The 21,035-nt window shown below is 41.4% G+C and overlaps 3 protein-coding genes across 4 annotated transcripts in view; 2 read left to right on the top strand and 1 right to left on the bottom strand.

The window, feature by feature from the left end:
- Lap3 (leucine aminopeptidase 3) overlaps positions 1–4,485 on the top strand; it is a 30,402-nt gene extending 25,917 nt beyond the window's left edge. The window contains exons 11-13 of the mRNA XM_046423837.2: positions 1,426–1,505; positions 3,390–3,499; positions 3,915–4,485. Of these exons, the coding sequence (XP_046279793.1) occupies positions 1,426–1,505; positions 3,390–3,499; positions 3,915–4,104 (380 nt within the window). The 3' untranslated portion in view covers positions 4,105–4,485. The remainder of the gene's footprint in view (positions 1–1,425; positions 1,506–3,389; positions 3,500–3,914) is intronic.
- Positions 4,486–8,919: 4,434 nt separating this feature from the next.
- Med28 (mediator complex subunit 28) lies at positions 8,920–14,946 on the top strand. Its single transcript, XM_046423889.2, has 4 exons — positions 8,920–9,115; positions 9,886–9,952; positions 11,116–11,228; positions 12,758–14,946. Exons 1-4 carry the CDS (start codon positions 8,957–8,959, stop codon positions 12,953–12,955), a joined length of 537 nt encoding a protein of 178 aa, XP_046279845.1. The 5' UTR covers positions 8,920–8,956; the 3' UTR covers positions 12,956–14,946.
- A 1,218-nt stretch (positions 14,947–16,164) lies between these two features.
- The window catches only part of Fam184b (family with sequence similarity 184 member B), a 107,801-nt gene continuing 102,930 nt past the window's right edge, over positions 16,165–21,035 (bottom strand). The window contains exons 17-18 of one of the 2 annotated variants that reach the window (XM_046423900.2): positions 20,075–20,274; positions 16,165–18,152 (exon numbers count right to left, since the gene is read on the bottom strand). In XM_046423900.2, the coding sequence (XP_046279856.1) occupies positions 18,059–18,152; positions 20,075–20,274 (294 nt within the window). In that variant the 3' untranslated portion in view covers positions 16,165–18,058. The remainder of the gene's footprint in view (positions 18,153–20,074; positions 20,275–21,035) is intronic. The other variant, XM_046423901.2, reaches the window with a different exon arrangement.

Below are 21,035 nucleotides of genomic sequence, written 5' to 3'. Positions count from 1 at the left end.
CCGTAACTTCCTGGGAAAAATTGTACAATCCAACACCCCAGTGACACAGAGCAACCCGATACTAAAAAAGCACTACCGTTTTCCCTGGAAAGGAATCAGTTTAAATCATTGTGGTGCTGTGCAGAACTGCTGAGGGCCACCAGATCAACAATGATATATGGGTCTAACTTGGTTCTCTAAATCAGAGATATGTACCAGTATTTTTCCACATGCAGGCATATGGGATCCCTCAGTGTATGTCATGCAGCCACTGTTAATCTTGACTGCAAAGAAATATAAGAAAATGGGAAGTTTTACTATATAGTTAAATAAAATTTGTCAAGCAGCATACATACTAGTATTTTGAAGTTTCAGTTTTCCTTGGGGGAAATGCTGATGAGCAGTTTGATGCAAAGCCACAGGTAGGGATTAAGGGGACACCTGGACAAACCTCACATTGCAGAGAGCAGATGCTCATAGATGTGAAACTATGGAACCTCTGCCAACTCCAGTGCTTATGTCCTCTAACGTTCCAGGGCCCTAGTGTTGGCAGTGACAGGCTCAGTGCTGTGTACCTTGACTTTCCACGTGGTGTCCCATTTCTGAAAGACAGTGTTGCTCTTTCCTTTTGATAGCTACTTACTGAGCAGTGTGCTAGACCCTGAGTCTATGATCAGAATCAGAGACATTCCCTGGCCCAGAAGTTACAGACGGGACCAGGCAAATAACAAATGGGACTGCTGGAGCTAAGCATCCAAGAGGGCAGCACTAAGCTGCTGTTCCTGGTTGTGTACCTAGAAAACAGAAAGCTTGTTTTCAACTTGATTTTTTAAGAATGTAAATTAATTTTTAAAAAGAAGTCAGCCAATAGGACACAAGTTTGTTGGAGAAGGAAATTAGATGAAATAAATGATACAATAACAACAACTGTTTCTGTTTTTTACAAAAGGCAGCAAAGCCAGATATTTACTAACATGTGTTTAAAAGTACTAAAAAGTTAGAGATGCATCTGTGCCTATAGTATGTAATTATGATACCTCCATCCAAAGGACTGTTCCAAAAGCATTAAAGATACTTTCAAACATTTGTTTATAAAAGAGGAATAAATATTAAAGCATAAAAGGATGAACACATTCTTGTACACATATAGTATGATCTTAAATACTAAAAAAAAAGTCTGGAATACCAAAATTGGTAACAGTTATCCATGGTGATATTTTATGGTATTTCTTTTCCTTTTCTGCATTTTCCTTAATAATTAAAGGTGAATCTAGTTTGAGAGACATAAAAATATATTAAATATGGGATTGATTTCCTAAGTTTACCTTTCTTACAATGAGAGAGCCATTAAGTAGGGTTTAAGTTCACAGTTTTGTTCTGAGTGGCAGAGGAGCCCACTTGGTCTGGACAGGAGAATGGAATTGACCTGAGAGTTGTTTCTCACAGGTGCCATGGACATAGCCTTGGGGTCAGGTGCCACTGGGGTCTTTACCAACTCATCCTGGCTGTGGAACAAACTATTTGAGGTGGGTATAATATTCATAGACCTAAATTATAGGGATGATGAATCAATTATTGTAGCCCTTGAATGATATAGTTGTTCATATCCTATGCTAAAAGTGATTTTTATGCTGTGGGTTTGCCTTTGAATTGAAAATGGACCAGAGCAACAAACTCGATTGAGTGGCTTCACATTTTCTACAGATGTCCCTAAATGATGGGCATAATACCACCGCCTTCTTCAGTGGCCTCAGAATGAATTAAAAATAACTTACAAATAATATGGCTGTGGTTGAGAATCCTTGAGGTAGAAAAGGGTATGAGAACAGCTTTGTGAAGAAAGGAAGGCCTTCTGATGAATGCATGTGGAGTCGGTCAGCCTGTTGTGTAGGTGGACTCACAGTCTTCTCCCATCCCATCACCACCAGCATACATGCACATGCGTGCACACACACAGTCAGTCACCGCCATCAGTTTCCACCTGCTAGCACCCTGTTAATCTAACCTAGCCTGTCTCGAGGCAGCATGTGACCCTGTGACCTCTTGGAGACACCCAGCTCTTGGCTTCTGTGAAAATCTTCTCTTCTGGTTTCCTTCTGACCATGGTGCTTCAGTCTCCCTTGGTAGCTGTTGTTCTTTGTCCACTTCTGAATGGTGTTCTGTCCTTGGCCACATGTTCTTATGCTTATGGGGAAGCTCATCTGTTTCAATGGATCCCACCTGCATCTTTCCATTGATGGCTCTGTCTCTTTCCTGTGTTCCAAAGTCCATCTGACAGCTCATTCATCCTTTTAGCAAGTAGTTAAGGGGAACTTAATTATGGGAAAAAACACAAAATGTCTCTGAACATATTTGTGAAGTTGATTTAAGGTCCTACACTTAGTTTTCACCCTCCGCTGCTTCCCTGCATAGCTGTCTTCTCATCATTTGTGAAGCCTGCCCTCTCAACCTCTGTAAAATTCCTCTCTGTTTTCTCCTTCCAGGCTGGGCCAGAACCTCTCCTCTGGCCTCCCATGTATCCACAGTCCCTCCCTCTCATCATGGCATCACAACATTGGACTTTTTAAAAATCAAAGTCATAAATAAATAGTCAGCAACTTACAGTCTATTTTCCATGGCTGATACATCTGATACATACTCATGTCCTACACAGGCTGATCTGACTCCATAGCTTATATTGCTGCTTCTTGACTTTCCACTTTTGACTTCTTGCAATGTTTATGTGTACATTTCTCCTGCTAGCCTGTGGGCTCTTTGATGGCTGAAATATTTCAGTTCACTTAGTGGTGTGCAGAAATTCAATTAATGATGAAAGGAAAGAGAGAAGGAAGAAGACAGAAATAGAAGAAAGGATTGGAGGGCAGGAGGGAAATCACCCTGTGTCAGGGACATTAAAGTGGGTCCAGGTGTGCATTTCCCCAGTACACTGAGGTGACCAGCCTCACAGAAACTCTTTCATTCTACTCAAACCTACAAAACCTGTTTCCAACACAGAATACCAGATTATTAATTGAGACTTTAGCAAATTCCTTGCAGATCTGTGGGATTTTTCATAACATTGCTATATAATCACCGCAGTACTGGGGATTGAACCTAAGTGGCAAGTGGCGCTACACCATTGAGCTATTCTTGCCACACATCGCCACCTGCTTCTTTTTGAGACAGGGTCTCCCTGAGTTGCCAAGGCTGACTGCAAACTTTGATCTTCTCATGCTTCAGCCTCCTGAGTAGCTGGGATTGCAGGCATGTACCACCACACTCAGCTATAATTCTTAAATAATCAGTAATGACCATTGTCCTGATACCTGTTTTATAGTTTCATAGAAAAGCTCTTTCCTTCATGTATCAAGCACACTATGAATTTTCTAGAACCTAACTTAAGAGTGTCATATCTTTTTCTTTCTTTTTAGGCCAGCATTGAAACAGGGGACCGTGTTTGGAGGATGCCTCTCTTTGAACATTATACAAGACAAGTTATAGATTGTCAGCTTGCTGATGTTAACAACATTGGAAAATATCGGTATGGAAAACAAGCTAGATGTTCATTTTTACAATCATCCTTGGTTGCCTAAGAATCACTATTTTCAATTTTATCATCTTTACACAAAATTTTAATCTCTGATTTCCTTTGCTTGTAAGCTTAGTTCTAATGTCTATAGTTTTCAAGGTATTTCTCCAACAGGTTCTTAGTATTTCGCACATTTTCACATTTGCTTATATTTTACATGTAAACAAATGATAAGGAAAGGATGTGGAAAATATTGGAAGGTGTTACATAGGAAAAAGGAATCCAAAATTTTTTCTTTACTGCTGAAGTTACTGGTTAACTTCATAATTGGTCCTGTAACTTTGACTCTTGCTCTCTGGTCATAGAACCTATTTGGCAAGAATTGATGAAATGGTTCATGCACCTTGACGTAGGCTTTCTCTTTCAGGTCTGCAGGGGCATGTACAGCTGCAGCGTTCCTGAAGGAATTTGTGACTCATCCTAAGTGGGCACATTTGGACATAGCAGGTGTGATGACCAACAAAGATGAGGTCCCATACCTGCGGAAAGGCATGACCGGGAGGCCCACAAGGACTCTGATTGAGTTCTTACTCCGCTTCAGCCAAGACAGTGCTTAGCTCAGATACTCGGAAATGCCTTCATTTGTCTGAAATTGGACAGTGGAGCTTGAAAATACTTTTGGATGAATAAAAATCTTTTAAAGGCAACAAAAGATGGTATTTAAAACTATAAAACTAAATGAAATTTGTATGCCTTGATTTTTCATTTTATGCAAAGATTTATAAAAGTAAAGCTAGTATCTTTTTGGCAAGATTTTTAAGATATTCTACACATCATGATCAGTTTTTTTTTTTTTTAAACTTCCTGATCACTTTTTAAAGTATTTGTTTTTCATTGAGAAGAAAAATTGCACTTCAGATTTGTGATGCTAGAAATGCAAGCAAATTAAGTTACTATGCAATTGTGAGAAACAATAAATCCAAGTTTTGGTGTTCTGATTTGGCTCTGATATTTACTTACGGTAACTCTACCACAACAGAACTTGTCTCTTTGGCCTATTAACATAAACTGAGTAATTAAATTGGGGCACAGTGATGGAAATATTCAATGCTATCAATCACTTTGGGACACTCGGTGAGTGAGCTTATTAGTTTGTGAAACAGGCCTGGCCTGTGGTTTCCAAAATGAATCAATCATAATAGTATTAACCAACTATTCAAACTTCACCAATATGCCAGGCACTGTTCTAAGGGTTTTCATATATTGTTACTGAATCCTCTTAATAACCCAGTGAGGTGGGTGCTATTATCCCTTATAGATGAGGAAGGTGAGGCACGAGACAGGTTTAGTAAAATGTCAGTGATGTCAAGGAACAAAGGGTTAAACTCGGGAGGCTTTCAGAGCTGGCATGCTTAATTAATATATTGTAATGCTTGCTTTCAGTTCAGTGACTTGAACAGATATGGAATTTATTTGAAAGCAAGAAACCAGACCATGAAAGGGACAATAAATGAGTATCTATTTGTTAACCTTTCGGGACTACCACCAGTCAATAGAATTCCATTTGTGCAGACTTAGAACAAAAGGTCTTCCCATTACTTTTGTGTAAGATGGATCAAATTACCCATGAATAGAATCTGTGCCCTTTTTGACAGAAAAAACTGTTGAGGACAGTTATTTTTAACTTTAAAAATGTTTGTCAGATAAGAGGATATTATGTACCTAAACTGGTTTATAAAGAGGGAATGGAAATGAGTGTGCACATTTGTGGTATATTTTAGACTTGAAAGCAGGCAGAGAAGTGAGTAAACGGGTTCAGTTTCCCTTGGGTATCCTTGTTCAGGAGCTACTTCATCAGGAAAGATGGACTCAGAGAGTGGGAACTATTGGCTTATGAAGGAAACGAAAAACACACTCCTGAGTGAGTCAGAAATGCTAGTAAGGCTTTGGTAGAAGGCTTTCTCATAGTCCAGGTACCTGATGTGGTTGAAGGCAACATTAAATTGAGGAAAGAAAGCAGGACAAAACCGGTGCAACTGCAGTTTACACATCTGAAGGAGTTTTCACTGAAGTCTCATATATACTCAGATTATGTCAATCAGAGTAAGCCATAGCTACTGCAAGGGAAGGGGGGTGCATACAGAGATTAGCTGGCTGTGTTGCTATTCTAACAGAAGAAGGGGAAGAAGGTAAGGAGACAATTTATGAACTCTAAAGTAGATCATGGATTAGACTCCAGATTTGCAAAGTCGAGCATCTATATACCCTCAACACAGCACTGAGCACAAGAATCCATCACTGACACTCTATAAACCCTTGCTATAAAGGGAGAGTGCATTAAGTATGATGAGGGTAGGTACCATACCTCTCCAGTTTATTGCTAAATCTCTGCTCATGTTACTTGACTCAGACCACTGATAAGTGTCCATATTGGTTGAATGAATAGATGAGAAAGGATACAGTGTGGTAAGAGATGAACTTGATGGAATCTTGGGAGTGCTTGGCAGTTAAAGGTTTTAAGATTACAGCAGAGTAAATTCCTAGATGTCCTCATACTCTTCAAGGTCGTAGGCTGGGGAGAAGAGTAGTTCTGGAACCACTCTCTTACCACTTAGTAGCAGATCAATCAGATGGAATTAGCCTGACCATTTCTTTGGGGCTCTTCTTGTGTAATGGGCCATATTCTACAGCGGTAGCTCTGCTGTTGAAGAGCTGTGAGCTTCTCCCCTAGCTGTGGTCCTAGGGAAATAAGAGCTTAAACCTTATCTTCAAATTACATCAGGCATTCAATTCCCAACTAGATTTCTAACCCCTGAATAACTCATGGAGTTTAGCTGATTATATATCTTACCACCTGTCTAACTGCCCCAATACAAGATAGCACTCTCTTGGGCTGGGGATGCGGCTCAAGCGGTAGCGTGCTCGCCTGGCATGCGTGCAGCCTGGGTTCGATCCTTAGCACCACATACAAAGATGTTGTGTCCACCGAAAACTAAAAAATAAATGTTAAAAATTCTCTCTCTCTCTCTTTAAAAAAAAAAAAAAGATAGCACACTGCCGCAGTCTGGCTGGGCACAAATGCCGCAGTCTGGCTGAGCACACAATCACGAGCCACCACACAGCTTGTAGATTCAAACAGCAACTCTTTATTCCCGAACTCACACCAGCCGTCTACAATCACGTTCTGGGGAAATCCACGTTCTCTTCCCAAATCCACGTTCTCTGCCCAAATCCACCTCCACTGGGCTTCTATCTCCAAAATATACTGTCTGAATCCCGTGAGAACTCAAGTGGAACTCAGGCAGCAGGATACGCCCTATTCCCAGCAGGAATAATCTTAAACCTTAAACCTGGAACCTAAACTGGGAACGCCCTAAACACGATTATCTTAAAACCGGGAACACCCTAATCTGCCTTGGTCCTTGAGCAAGGTCACGTACATTCAATGTCACTGCAACATGTCAGCAACATGGGGTACGCTGGCAAGGAAATTGTCATACCTACTTGGCTAATGGCTCCCAGCAGCACACTCTTTCTACTCTTCTAAATCACTGCCTCACTGGTCTCCAGAAACCTCTGGTGTGAATCCCAGGCAACTACCATTGATGTTGTTCTCAGGCAACTTGTATGGCCCTTAGGTAAACTGGATATTAAAGGGATTTGCTAAGAAGCAAAATAATGACAAACTTCTTACCATTTTTTTTTTATTTTGCAAAAGTTATAGTTTTAACAAAAACTTCATGTTAATATGTAATGGGTTTATTATTTTTAGTGAATTGGCATTTTTTAAAATTCTCAATTTTAATAGACAAATATTAGCAGACAATGCACAAAAATAAACACTTGGGATCCTCAATAATTTTTAGACATGTAAAGGTGTCCTGAGAATAAAGTAGATTTTCAGACTAGATCCTCCTAGTCTTTTCTTTTGATTCTTTCTATCAGCAAATACTTATTACCTCTATCTTTGCCAAGCACAATTGGAAACAGTTGGATATTGGGGACAGGATAAATAAGACCAGCAGGCTCTGATGCCAGGAGAAGAGGGGAAAGGAGGAGAAAAGTCTGCAATTTAGTCAATAAAAAATTATATGAACAAGTTAATTTCAGATTATGTTTAAATGCTGTAAAGAAATTTAAACAGAAGAGTCTGGGAGTTCTGGGTCTAATTTAGACTGGGAGGCTGACTTTGATTAAAGCCTAACAGGCAAAGGACTTTTCTCTGACCTTTTCTACCCTGGCCCTGTTGGGCTTCCTGTGTTTCCTTAAATATGCCAGTCAGGCAGGATCCTTCTGTCCAGAAAGCTCTCCTAACTCTTCAATCATTCCAATTCAGGTCTTCCCCAATCACTCATCTCAAAGAACACCAGTCCATTACCAGTTATCCCCTCACACGGCTTAATTTTTTTCCTAATATTTACCTTTATATTGATATATATGTATATTTACGTGTTTCTCTTTCTCCAGAAATTTGGGGTGATTGCTGTAACCCCTAGATCATAAAATAGTGCCTGAGACACGGAGAGTTCTGTGTGTTCCATGGTAACCAAAATGAAGGCTTTTGAAATAAATAATAAACGAGTCAAAAAGCAATTGTTGAGATTATCACGGTGACTTCCTCTTCGAAGCCACCCTAAAACAATGCCAGGCACACAGGTAGCCTCAACAATGGCAGTGGCTTCTCTTACCTCATTCCCGCTATAACCCACGACTGGATGAGCATCTGGGACAGAGTGAACTCTCAGTAACTGCTCGGGAGTGCAGGCCTGACTCCTTCTACCTGAGCTGCGAAGGAGAACGAACGTGACTCGGCCCAAGTCCCTTCACTCAGGTCGCAGGGTCCCACAGGGAACTCGACCTCTCCCGGGGGCTGCTCCACCGCGGTTACTAATTCTCTCTGCATACAACGGTTAGCCATCCATTATCGCCTTGTACTTGTAACGGGTTCACTTGATGCTTTGACTATCTCCCCTGTGGCTTCTGAATCCCTTGCGTTTTTTTTTTTCCCAACCTTCTTCTCCCTAACTTTCCCCACTTTTCCCCTGGACTTCTCCTCCCTGATCTTCTCCTCGCTGATCTTCTCCTTCCTAATCTAATTTTCTCTGAATCACCTCTTTAAAAGTCCCCTGTTCCTACTGATGGGCAGAATCCCAGCCTTTGGGACAAGAGTCCCCTGTGTTTCTCCTTTGCTAGCAGAGTAATAAGCCTTTTTGTCAAAACCATGTCCTCCTTATTGGCTTGCTCTCAGGGTCAAGGACAGAGCTTTCTGCAACAAACTTAACAAAGACAAGGAAAAGCAAGACATCACCGGCGGCAGCGGGAAAGAGCCCCAAACTGGAGAACGGAGCATCCAGTTTCCCCGCGCCCAACCCACACGCCCCAGCGGCCGCCCTGTCACGTGGCCACGCGCGGCCAGTGGCCGGAGCCTCTCTGCGCAGGCGCAGTGGGCGGCGACCCGCCACCGCAGACATGGCGGCTCCGCTGGGTGGTATGTTCTCCGGGCAGCCGCCGGGCCCCCCGCAACCCGCGCCGGGACTCCCGGGCCAGGCTTCGCTTCTTCAGGCAGCGCCTGGCGCGCCGAGGACTTCTAGCAGCACCTTGGTGGACGAGCTGGAGTCGTCGTTCGAGGTAAGCCGAGACTTGGAGTCTTCGTCCGCAGCCCTCCCTTCGTCCCTCACAATGCGAGCTGCGCGTCAGCCGATATTTCATTCCTCCGTCGCAACACCCAGTTACAAATGGGAAGTTAGGCGCGTAGATCGTGAGTCACCTGCTGAGCCCACGCTGTGAGGGTGGCCGGTACTCTGCTCGGCTGGCGGAGGCACGTCGCCTTAAAATTTTGCCAGGGACCGAGCGCGGACCCTTCCAGGCTCCTACGGGCTGTCCCCATCTCCGTGTCCGAGTCGCTTCCCTTGCGAACGCCAACTTTCCAGGAGCTCCCCTCTTACACTGCCCCCGTTTTCTCTCAAGACTCAGTTTTAAGGTCACGCTTTCTTTGGAACTTTTCCTTTTTCCTTGTGACCTAACCCTTCCAGAGGCACCTGCTTGCCGGCCTCCCTTTTCTATTTGGGTGCCGCCCCATGAGATCTGTGGCTTTCCCCAGGGTGCAAGGGGTTTATTGAGATCCTGCCCTGTGGATGTGGACCTGGGAGACCATGGAGTTCCATTGCCTTGTTTTATTGGTGGAGAAACTGAAGCTCAGAGTGCGGGTGGAAGGAAAGAGACCAAATGGTGATGCCCCCTAGTTGGGACTCAGTTTACCGAGTATTTTCATTGGCATATATTGTCGTCGCATGTGCATCAACTCGTTGAATGACCAAGAAGAAGTTATGTCTTACTCAGAAGTAAGATTTTTTGGTGTGCAGATGCCATCTTTTTCTTTTCTGATGTTTTGATCCCAGGCTTGCTTTGCTTCTCTCGTGAGTCAAGATTATGTCAATGGCACCGATCAGGAAGAAATTCGAACTGGTAAGAATTCCCTCTTTCTAGACAGTGTTCCTGCCTTCAGCAAGATTCCTTATTGCTGATTTTGCACTTCGTCTGTTTCAGTCCTGTGTATATCCTAAGAGAACTATTCTGGGGAATAAGATATATACAGATAGTCCTTATAAACTACTGAGGATTTTTTTTTATTAACTGAGATGTGTGTCATTAAGAATGAACCATTTTTTAATATATATATTTTTTTAGTTTTATGTGGACACAATATTTTTTATTTTTATGTCGTATTGGGGATCGAACCCAGCGCCCCGCGAATGCCAGGCAAGCACTCTACCCCTTGAACCACATCCCCAGCCCAAGAATGAACCATTTTTAATGACCTTTTCATATTGGTAACAGGAAAAGAAGATTAATTGTGAATTGCTTTTTTTAAAAGTCCACAAGTTGTGATTATCTTTTATTTTTTCCCTCCCTGGTATTTGGTATTTGGGATTGAAATAGGATCTTGCTTAATTGACAAGACTGGCCCCAAACTTGCAGTCCTCCTGACTCAGTTTCCCTAGTTGCTGGAAATGTGCCACCATTTCTAACTAGATTGATATTATCTTTTGAACAGGTGCTATAGAGAAAAAATCTTCTGTGTTTATCCTTCACCCCAGTGTTGTGTCTCCAGAAGAGTCAGTTCTGAGTTTTTTGTACCATATTTTAAATGTTCTGTTTTAACAAGAAATCATGATGATCCCTGAATCTCCATATTCTTAATTAGAAGTCCTCATGGCATTCATATTGTGTAAGGTTTCTTTTTCTCCTGATAAAAGCACATATTATATTTAAAAAAATTTTTTTTCCTAGTATTGGTGCTCTAACACTGAACTACATCCCCAGCCCTTTTTATTTTTAATTTTGAGACAGTGTCTCACTGGGTTGCCTAGACTGGCCTTGAAATTCATGTCCTCTTCCTGTCTCAGCCTCCCTGCTGGGATTACAGGCACATACTACCTTACGTACCTTACAAATTATCTGCTATTTAATATTGCTTAACACCTGGGAAGTTTTAAGTTAATATTGCTACGGCTAAGATTAAAATCCCAGACTACATCTATAAGAAGGGGCTTTTTTAATGTATCTGACTATTTATGTGGAAGATATATGTTTAAATGTTTTTCTTACTGTTTTCTTTTTTTTTTAAGGTGTTGATCAGTGTATCCAGAAGTTTCTGGATATTGCAAGACAGACAGAATGCTTTTTTCTACAAAAAAGATTGCAGTTGTCTGTTCAGAAACCTGAGCAAGTTATAAAAGAGGTACAAATTCAATTTTTCCTCAACTTTTAGGAAGAACACTTGGTCTTATGAGTCTATCTATGCTTTAATGAAACACACCTGTGAATTGTATCAGGGATTTATAGATCAATATGAAATGGTGCTGGTTGTCACCATTTATGACATCCTGGACAGAAAGGGCCACCAGGAGTGAGGAGTGGAGAGCAGCTCTTTAAGAGTAGCTCTGCCTACTTTCACACACTAGCTTTCACAGTAAATTTTTCTTTCTTTCTTTTTTTTAAGTAAATGTTTTCTTAAAGAGAAAGTTCTGCCTTGTGAAAAAGAGTGAAAAGCCATTAATATAGGTAGAAACCCATATTGGACAGGCAGTGTAAACATTTGCCTTGCCCTGTGCCTCACACATAGAAAGGGATCTGTCAAATTTGTTCAAAGAACCAAAAAGTAAATGATCTGCATAGTTCTTTAAAACTTAGGATTTTGGTGGGTCTTTGTGATTCTAGACTGGGGCATTTGGAAATACGTTGGGGTTGCCACAAAGACTAGGAAGCTTTAATGACAATGAATGATCCAACCAGGACCTGTCTCCTCATTGTGGAGAATTGAGGAATCCTCCCACCCTAACTCGGCCCTTGGTGCTCCCGGTGAGAAACACTAAAATGAAGTTATAAGGTTTTGATAGTTTTAAAAAAGTATCTCCTAGAAGCTGACCAGTTAATCAGAAAGGTTCTTTTTTGTTACGATACTAGCTGTTGAGAGGGAGAATTATAAGATGATGACATTCTTAATAGTCTATTGTGCTAACTTGTTTCCTGATACAAATACTTGAATAACAATGCAGGTGTGGTTAAGTCTGGGTCTTAATAAAAGATTTAATGCTGGTGTTTGTAAAAATCTCTTGAATCTGCAATTTTAATATTTTGAAATCTGAAATTATAGACAGTGGTATGGATTCTTTTTTGTGGTACTGGGGATTACTGAGCTATATCCCTGCCTCCTTGCTCCCCACTTTTTTTTTTTTTTTTTTTTTTTTTTTTAAAGATTGAGTCAGGGTCTTGCCAAGTTGCCCAGTAGACCTCTAACTTGTGATCTTCCTGTCTCAGCCTCCCTGGTAGCTGGGTTTATAGATGTGCACCACAGCACCTGGTTTGATGGGGATTCCTACAAGCAATTGCTGATATGTTTGTCATTCTTAATATTTTCTAATCTCAGCTGTAGTCTTTGGACAAGGGAGGGCTGCTAGATGGCTGGGAAACAGGATGAGAAAGTATTCGATTTTTTTTTCTTTTTTTTTTTACAGTAGCCCTGGGTTGCTTTTTAAATTTTATGACTTTTGTTACTGAACAAGATGATTAAAAATAAAAGCTCTGGTTATTAGGTGGTCAGCTTCACTGGAAGAGTTGCTTTAGATTAGTCAAACTGTGGAGCCAAGTAAAGGAATGGGCTGATATGGTTTAATGGTTTTGAATTTGCTTCCTGGTGCTCCTCACTAATCAAGAACTTTATTATTCCCCTGCATTTCCTCTGACTTACTCCATCCCTTTCATCTGTAGGACGTCTCAGAACTAAGAAATGAGTTGCAGCGGAAAGATGCACTGGTGCAGAAGCACTTGACAAAGCTGAGGCATTGGCAGCAGGTGCTGGAGGACATCAATGTGCAGCACAAAAAGCCAGCTGAGGTCCCTCAGGGCTCCTTGGCCTACCTGGAACAGGCATCTGCCAACATCCCTGCGCCTATGAAGCAGACCTGAGAGAGGTCTGGCCTACAAGGTAGCCTCCTGCAGACGGTTCCTCCAGACCTCTCTGTGTGGACGTGGCATTTTAGAACAGCTATTTGCTAGAGAATGAGTTGGTGTTAATTTTACCTCCACCTAAAAATTTCCCCAATTTTTATGAGCTGTTAATTACTTAGTACTTTATAAAGTGCTTGGTAGACAAAGTGAGGTTTCATTTTGTTTGTTTTGTCTGTAGCAAAGTTTAGGCTATTAGTTTTCCACAGATTTTTTTTTTCTTGGCTTTTTGCTTGTTTTTAAAATTTTATGTAGTTTATATATAGTTTTTTCCCCCCAGTTGTTAGTTTGCTATGATCCGAGGGGGAAAATTAAAGTACTCCTAGAATGAGGGGAGAAGGAATTTGGTTTTTGGTCTTTTATGATTACTACACATCCATGGTAGTACAGAAAAATACGTAAATTTGCTATCTCAAGACTTTGAACTACCTCAAGAAGAGGAATCTAATGCAACATTTGTAATGTTTCCATAGCAGTACAGAGTGCAGATATTTTGTAAATATGTCAGAAAAAAGGGTTCAAGTATGCTAGGTTAGCAGAGATCCTTAAGTTGATGCTGCCTTTTGTTTGGGTGAGTGTATGTGTTATGTGGTGTTTGCTGTGTTGAGGGAGCTGTGTTGGGAGCACGACATGCTGGAGGCCTCATAGTAATGAACCAGTGTGAGTAACAGCAGACCCAGTCTCCCTAGCATGACGCTGGGACACAAGTGATGGACAAGGGGTCAAAGCTTGGTCTGATTCTTTTTCTTTTGAGTTTTGTTTTGTTTTGTTTGCTTGTGTTTTTATTTTACTTTTTGGAGAAAAGGCAGTTTACATGAAGGAAGGTTCTTGTTCAGTGGATTTGATTCCAAGAACCTAGGGCTTTGGGGTGGAGGTGACCTGCAGAGTGATCCCCAGCTCCTTCACCTCCACCGAGAGCATGTGGATCCTCTGTGGGGAAGGTATTTTGCCCTCTTGTCAGAAGAGGTTTTCTATTTTCTGTTTTACGCAACTCTTAGATTATATCCCTCAGCCAGTACAAACACTCCTCTGTCTTCTGAATAGTCAGTAGGTCTGTGGCTGTGTCTTGGTTCATTTTGTCCTTTCCAACCCTGAAGATCCCTTCCCATGCGCCTTGATATCCACTCATGTTCCTGGTGTGGCCTGGATGCCACCTGGTCCACAAAGCCTCCACTCCATTCCAGGGCACAGGGCTTTTTTTCCTTCCACTGTCTTGTGGGTTAGTGAATGGTATCTTTTTTTGTGCTCCTTGCTGCATTGTATGCTCATGGGAAATGGGCATTACTCCCCTGGAATATACAGGAACATGTATTTTGTACTCATTTTGTGTATACATATTACTCATTTTGTTTGTGACCTGTGAGGATGATACTTGGTTTGTGGACCTATGACCTGTGATGACTAGCCTGAGGCCAGCGTATCTCCCCTTGGTTGGAGTGTATAAGTCAAAACTTAAAAGTTATTTTTTACTCTTAGGGTTTTAACCTGGTCATCTCATGCCAGATAGAAGCTCTGATTGGCAGCTTTAGGTTTCTTGATTAAAAACCTAAATAAACGCCGAGTGTGATGGCACATACCTGTAATCCCAGTGGCTCAGGAGGCTGAGGCAGGAGGATTGCAAGTTCAAAGCCAGCTTCAGCAAAAGCCAGGTGCTAAGCAATTCAGTGAGATCCTGTCTCTAAACAAAATACAAAATAGGGCTGGGGATGTGGCTTGAATGTCCCTGAGTTCAATCCTTGGTATCCCTGCCCCCCCCCCATCCCCCACAAAATAAACTAAGTTTGAGGCAGTCTTTCAATGATAAAAGTGTTTTTGGTGAAAAGATCAGAAACTATTCTACTTGGTGCTTAATGAAAATGTTTTGAATGAATGTAAATACAAGTTACTGTCATTTCTTTATATTAATTCAGAAGTTATCCGTCAAATAAATAATGATTTTCCAATATTGTCAATTTGTTAACATCTTTTTTTAATGACGCTTTGCTGACTGCTGAACATAGGAATTCTCTGCACTGCTGTGTCCTTCAGGGAGAAACCAGAGTTCATGCTCCAGGACTTCCTTGTCTTCCCACCCCATAGACAACCCTTCCCACCTCTTTAGGGCTTTCCTCTCCTGTTGCTGCAGTGCCTGCATGTTCTAGGTCCTAGATCAGTCACCTACAAGGCAGACAGCTGAGAGCTAGTGGAAGACAGTAGATCAAAACAGTGTCATAGGAGGCTGGGGGTGAGGCTTATTGGTAGAGCACTGGCCCAGCATATGTGAGGCCCTGGGTTCAGTCCCCAGTACTACTAAAAACAAAAGCAATATTGGATCCTGGGGTAGAGTTATGGGTAATGGTGGAGGTAATTGTCACCCTTAGAAATCTGTAAGACACTGAAGGAAGTCCCTGTCATAGCTGTTTAATTTGCCAGCCTCACCTTTACAGAGTTCAGAAGGATCCTGGAGAGTGACTGTTGACCAAGAGTCTAAACCACAACCACTACATTGGCTGTGGTAATAATGCTGGAGCAGTTAAGGGCCCAGGTCTGTGGTCTGCAGCAACTGATGGGTTGAATCTGTTCTTTTCTTTTCTTTTTTCTTTTTTTTTTTTCATTTTTATTGTTGGTTGTTCAAAACATTACATAGTTCTTGACAAATCATATTTCACACTTTGATTCAAGTGGGTTATGAGCTCCCATTTTTACCCCGGATACAGATTGCAGCATCAGAATCTGTTCTTTTCTACCCCAGTTAAGAAACAGTTTGCGTTCCAGCAGAGCCCTAGGAACATGGAACTCTTCAGCCTCTGGTCATAATACAGCCTGAAAAGATTTAGCATCAAACCTGAATCAGTCCCTGTCTCTCAATAGCCATTGTTACCTACAGGCCATTACCATCACCTCTAGGGCTGCTCTTGAGAGTCTGGTGGAATCAGATGACGCCACCTCAAACAGATGGAATTATATCTAGCATATCTGATTTGTTACTATAATTGGCTCCAAAAAGGTGAAAATTTCATTTTCTGCTGGTAAAAATAACAAATTACTAGAAACTTTTGGGGTGGTTTATTTTGTAATAAACTAAAAGTTTATTTGTGTATCTTTAGATGCCTTACTTCAATACTCAAGGAAATAGTCTCAAAAAACTAATAGAAGAATGTAAAAATTTGGTTAACAAAGGCTTAGTTATTTCAAGGTAGAATCTAGAAATTTAATAAGTTCTTTCACTTGAAGTAAGAAAGGAGTCAAAAACAGATGTAGTAGCAACATAATTTTGTCCCTGCAAAAGTATTATGCTGAGTCAGAGGACAGCAGTATATAGTGCAGTCTGCTTTGTTAGTTATTAGGAGTTGTACAGGGTTGTGATAATGTTTCAACTCAGAAGTATAACCACCTGTGTATAGTTTTTTTCCTGTCACAAAACAAAACACAATGCTTATGGCCAAGATCTGAATGTTGTTTTCCTAAAGTTCATTTGTTGGAACTTAATACTCATGTGAGACAAGTTCAGTTTCCCTAATCCAAGAGTTTTTGTGCACTGACATGACACTGCAAATGGAAAATTCCACACCTGGCATGTAGTCAAAATGCAGGTGTACTAAAAATAATGTATAAAATTACCCAGCAGGCTGTTTAAGGTGTGTATGAAACAAATGAATTTCATCTTTAGACTTGGGTTCCATCCCCAAAATCTCATATATTCATATATATGCAAGTATTCCAAAATCTCAAGTTCTTTTTTTGAATCCAGGGCTTTGCACATGTTAAGTGTATGCTCTACCACTGAGCCACACTGCTGAGCTCAGTGATAGAGCACTTCCCAGCATTTCGACAACAAAATCCTATTAGCTTCATGTTTTGTTTCAGTAGTAAATTTTGCCTTTAAATGTTGAGTTTCAATTTTACTTGCATTTCTCTCAAACTGATGTGTGTGAAGTATGTTATTGCCACTTTTTATTTGTTGATGCTCTGACTGAGCTTAAAATGAATTTCCTACTTTTCAACTCTGTCTTCATCCAGTTCTACCTTTTTAAGAAAAAGCAATACCAGCACAACCATTCTTACTGCCCAGTTGTTTAAAGTTTTATTCAAAGAGCAAAGATTTGACAGTGCATAGAGTTAACATCTGTTTAGGCCACTTACTGGGCCAGCACCAAAGGATTGAGAAAATATTTTGCCCACTAAAATTTGCATTGAGTCTTTGTCAAGTCACATTGCTCTGCAGAGGGTAGATAATGCATGTGGACTGAGAGCAAGGTCAGCACCGTGAGCAGCCATTCCCAGTGCCCTTTGATCTACTGAGAGTCCATGCAAAGGGGCAGCAACACATCATGAGGCAAATGGCCCAAACCCAAATACCAGGGATTCTGGAGATCTTTGACTTCAGAGATCAGATGGGCTAGAAACTTTCAAAAATAACAAGTTGACAGGACAGTCATTGAAACAGATGTTTGGTGGGGCAAGGCACAACTACTCACAAAAAATTCCAGTTCTTGATGGGCATCTTCACTCATTGTTTAATCTTGCAAAGCCCCTTCTGAGGTAGGTGTTAACCCTCTGTAAACTGCTGCCTGTCCTAGACCCAGGAAGTCAGAACATGCAAACTACGCATGCTGTGGTTCATTCCTAATAGGTCGATTTTTTTTCTTTTTTATTGACTTTCCTGTTTTGAACTTTATTTTTATTCCTCTTCCTATTGAGGTTGGATGTGTATTTTGGAATAATATCATTTTACATAAAAAGCAGCTTTTCAAGTGGAAATGACTAGCATCCTAAGGAAAAATGAAACCACTTTTAAAATAGACCACGGAAACCACAAAGTCTGCCAGCCCACAAAGTGGAGTACAATGTCACGGACACTGGAAATACAAATGGTATAGGTCACTGGAACATTAATAACATTTTCCTGTGGGTGCTTTTTAATAACATTGGTTTGATTTATCTTTAATATCAAGATTTTTTAATGAACCTGTGTCACAATGAAATAGTCTGAAATGTTTTGGTTGGTTGGTTGGTTGTAGTTCACTCCTTCAGACGTTTTAAGTGGTTTTCTAACAGCCTCTCTGAGGTATCTCAAGGCTGAGTTTAGAAGGAGAAGTACTTGGTAAACCACTCCTGGTGTGGGGAGCCCTGTTTCTGCTGGGCTTCTTTGGCTTGGGCTGTTTCACCATCTTGTGTCCTAAAAACAAACAGAAGTTTCTTCTGTGATTTTTGAAATTTTTCAGTAGGCAGTGGAATGCTCCCTTACCTTTCCAAGGAAACATTCCAGCCAGAGACCACCTCTTCCTGGCTGGAAACAGGTTGTAAGGAATGGGGTGGGGAGGGAAAGTCCAGTTCCTATTTTGAAAACAAGGTTCTCCATTGTTTGCTTCTCCATTGTCTCCTTAAAGCTAGTGGTTACTACAGTAATGAGGTGTATTTTGCAACGTTTATTATTTATTTCAGACACGAATTAGGTAAGTTTAATTGTAAAAAAGTATAAAAAAGGTCAGCAGAACATTGTGAGCACTACCAGCTATCTAGTGTATTCTAGCGTCTCAGCGAGGCCTTGAAATTAGCCTACTGGATTGAAAAGGAGAAACCGTAGTCACCAATCCCAGCACACCTGGCTGACCAGTCTATGCATTGTGAAGCTTCATGTGAAACAACAGAAGAGCTTTAAACAGAAGTGCATTTGTGGTGGTGGGTACCCGGGATTGAACTCAGGGGCATTTAACCACTGAGCCACATCCCCAGCCCTATTTTGTATTTTATTTAGAGACTGGGTCTCACCGAGTTGCTTAGGGCCTGGCTTTTGCTGAGGCTAGCTTTGAACTCAGGATCCTCCTACCTCAGCCTCCCAAGCCTCTGGGATTACAGCCCTGCGCCACCATGTCCAGCCCAGAAGTGTACATTAATGAGGAGAAAAACATGGCCAGAGTCAAAGACTGGCCCTGGTGGTTAACAGGTGTTTGGGGGCTCTGGGCCTGGGCTTCCACAGCTGGGAAACGGGCTGGACCCATACAGGGAAAGCAAGGGGTTCCTTCCAGCGCCACACTCAAAAGCTCTCAGCCTCTCCATCTGTCCAGACAGCCCTGGGGCAGCAGGCAGGCAGGGCTTCTGGGACAGGACATTTTAGATGGGGCCCTTCCTGAAATGCAAACTTTAAGCCCAGAATGTAAAGTGCGCCTTTTGAATGCAAGACTGGAGAGGAAGGAGAATTAGTAAACACAGGAAGATCAGAAGTGTGTGAAAGATTTCAGAAGCAAGAAACAAGGGAAGATAAGGAAGGTGCATCTGATCATTATGCACAATCAATCAAACTCACAGATTTAGAGGCCTTAAAACTCCAAAATAATACAATAAATCTTGGGAAATAGCCTTAATAATAGTGAAATTGTACTGAGCCCTTTTGTGCCTGGCCTTTGTTAAACATGTCCTATGGGTTAATTCCTTTAGTGTCACATCAGTCTAATGATGCGGGTATTAACTATATGATTTCCATTTTCATAGTGGGAATATAGGGAACCAGAGAGGTCAAGTGACTGGCCAGGGCTACACAGCTAAGAAACATGAGGACCAGATTTTAAATACAGACCTCAAAGCCAGGTGAAGAGAGTCTATCCTCTATGTAACCCACACCAAAGTTCTCAGCTAAGTGATTCCATTAAAAAAGGTTTTCTGGGCTAGCTCAGTGGCACACACCTGTAATCCCAGCAGCTTGGGAGGCTGAGGCAGGAGGATTGCAAGTTCAAAACCAGCCTCAGCAATGGCAAGGTGCTAAGCAACTCAGTGAGACAAAATAGGGCTGGGGATGTGGCTCAATGGTTGAGTGCTCCTGAGTTCAATACTGGGTAACATCCCCCCACACCCCCCAAAAAGAAGGACCTTTTGGAATTTGATACCAGAAATAGTACCCCTTCCAAAGAATGACATAATTCCCCTCTCTTACACAATCTTCCTGTTTGGCTAATTGTTATTTCTGCAGGACAGGGCTGGTTTTGCTACTCTATATTTGCCCAAATGTGGAGTATTTAGCATGTGCCAAAAAGAATCCCTAATTCCACACTCCCCACCCTGCCCCATCCATGGAAAAATGCAATGAGACCTCTGCACCCCTACCTTGTGGCAGTCTTAGCATCTAGAGACTGGGTGGGTTTGTAAGGCCGGCTACAACTGGGGCTTGGGTCCAAACTGGGTGACTTGGTCAATGGAGGCGCGTTAAGTCTGGAGCTCAGATCCCCACTGAGGAAGTTCTTGGCGTAGGAGGCGAGGTTTGGCACGCTCACTACTCGACTCGGCACCTCCTCCATCCTCTTTTTCTATTTGTATTGGAGGGAAGTTCTGTTAGTGCTTCCCACAAATGGCTTTATTGTAAAGGTAAAGAAGGCCCACCCAACCAAAGCGATAATGGGAAAAGAGGCAACAACTTTCATGATATACTTGCATGTTACTTTTAGATATTTTTATTTAATATTATTTATTTTTGAAGTTCTGGGGACAAAAGTCAGGGCCTCAAAAATGTTGGGCAAGTGCTTTACCACTGAGCTACACCTTAGCTCTTTAAATCCCCTTTCTTCTATGTTTTTTTTTTAGAAAGAGAGAGAGAGAATTTTTAATATTTATTTTTTAGTTTTTGGCGGACACAACATCTTTGTATATGGTGCTGAGGATCGAACCCAGGCAGCACGCATGCCAGGCGAGCGCGCTACCGCTTGAGCCCCATCCCCAGCCCTATTTTATGTTTTAAAGAACATGTAAGTCCACAGTTTTCTTTATCCAAAATTTCTGGAGAAGACGTGTAATAATTTTTAAGAGCTTAGAGACCATGTACCACCCCACATTAGCTGGACACACCCTGTACTCAAATATATTAATATCTCCTTAGTGAAATTTATATTTTGTTACAGTAAGGATATAAGTAAGGATATAAATAAGATCTCATCAGTTCAGGTCAGTTTAGGTTTATTGTTTTATGAGCTGTAAAAAAATACTAATTCTTTAGAAGTGTTAGGATATTGTGATAGCAGATAAGAGACTTGGATACGAACAGGCTCATCATTACATATTCCAAAAACATCAT

Source organism: Marmota monax, unplaced genomic scaffold, assembly GCF_021218885.2.
Source record: "Marmota monax isolate L192 unplaced genomic scaffold, Marmota_monax_Labrador192_F-V1.1 WCK01_AAM20220418_F8-fsc00009, whole genome shotgun sequence".
In the NCBI taxonomy this organism is placed as follows: Eukaryota; Metazoa; Chordata; class Mammalia; order Rodentia; family Sciuridae; genus Marmota; species Marmota monax.
Note: the sequence above shows the minus strand (reverse complement) of the source record. Positions and strands in the feature narration are given on the sequence as shown.

Coding starts and splice junctions, on each gene's coding strand:
- Med28 (XM_046423889.2), top strand. CDS start 8,957: ATGGCGGCTCCGCTGGGTGGTATGTTCTCCGGGCAGCCGCCGGGCCCC. Junction 9,116..9,885: donor AGCTGGAGTCGTCGTTCGAG/GTAAGCCGAGAC, acceptor TTTTGATCCCAG/GCTTGCTTTGCTTCTCTCGT. Junction 11,229..12,757: donor CTGAGCAAGTTATAAAAGAG/GTACAAATTCAA, acceptor TTTCATCTGTAG/GACGTCTCAGAACTAAGAAA.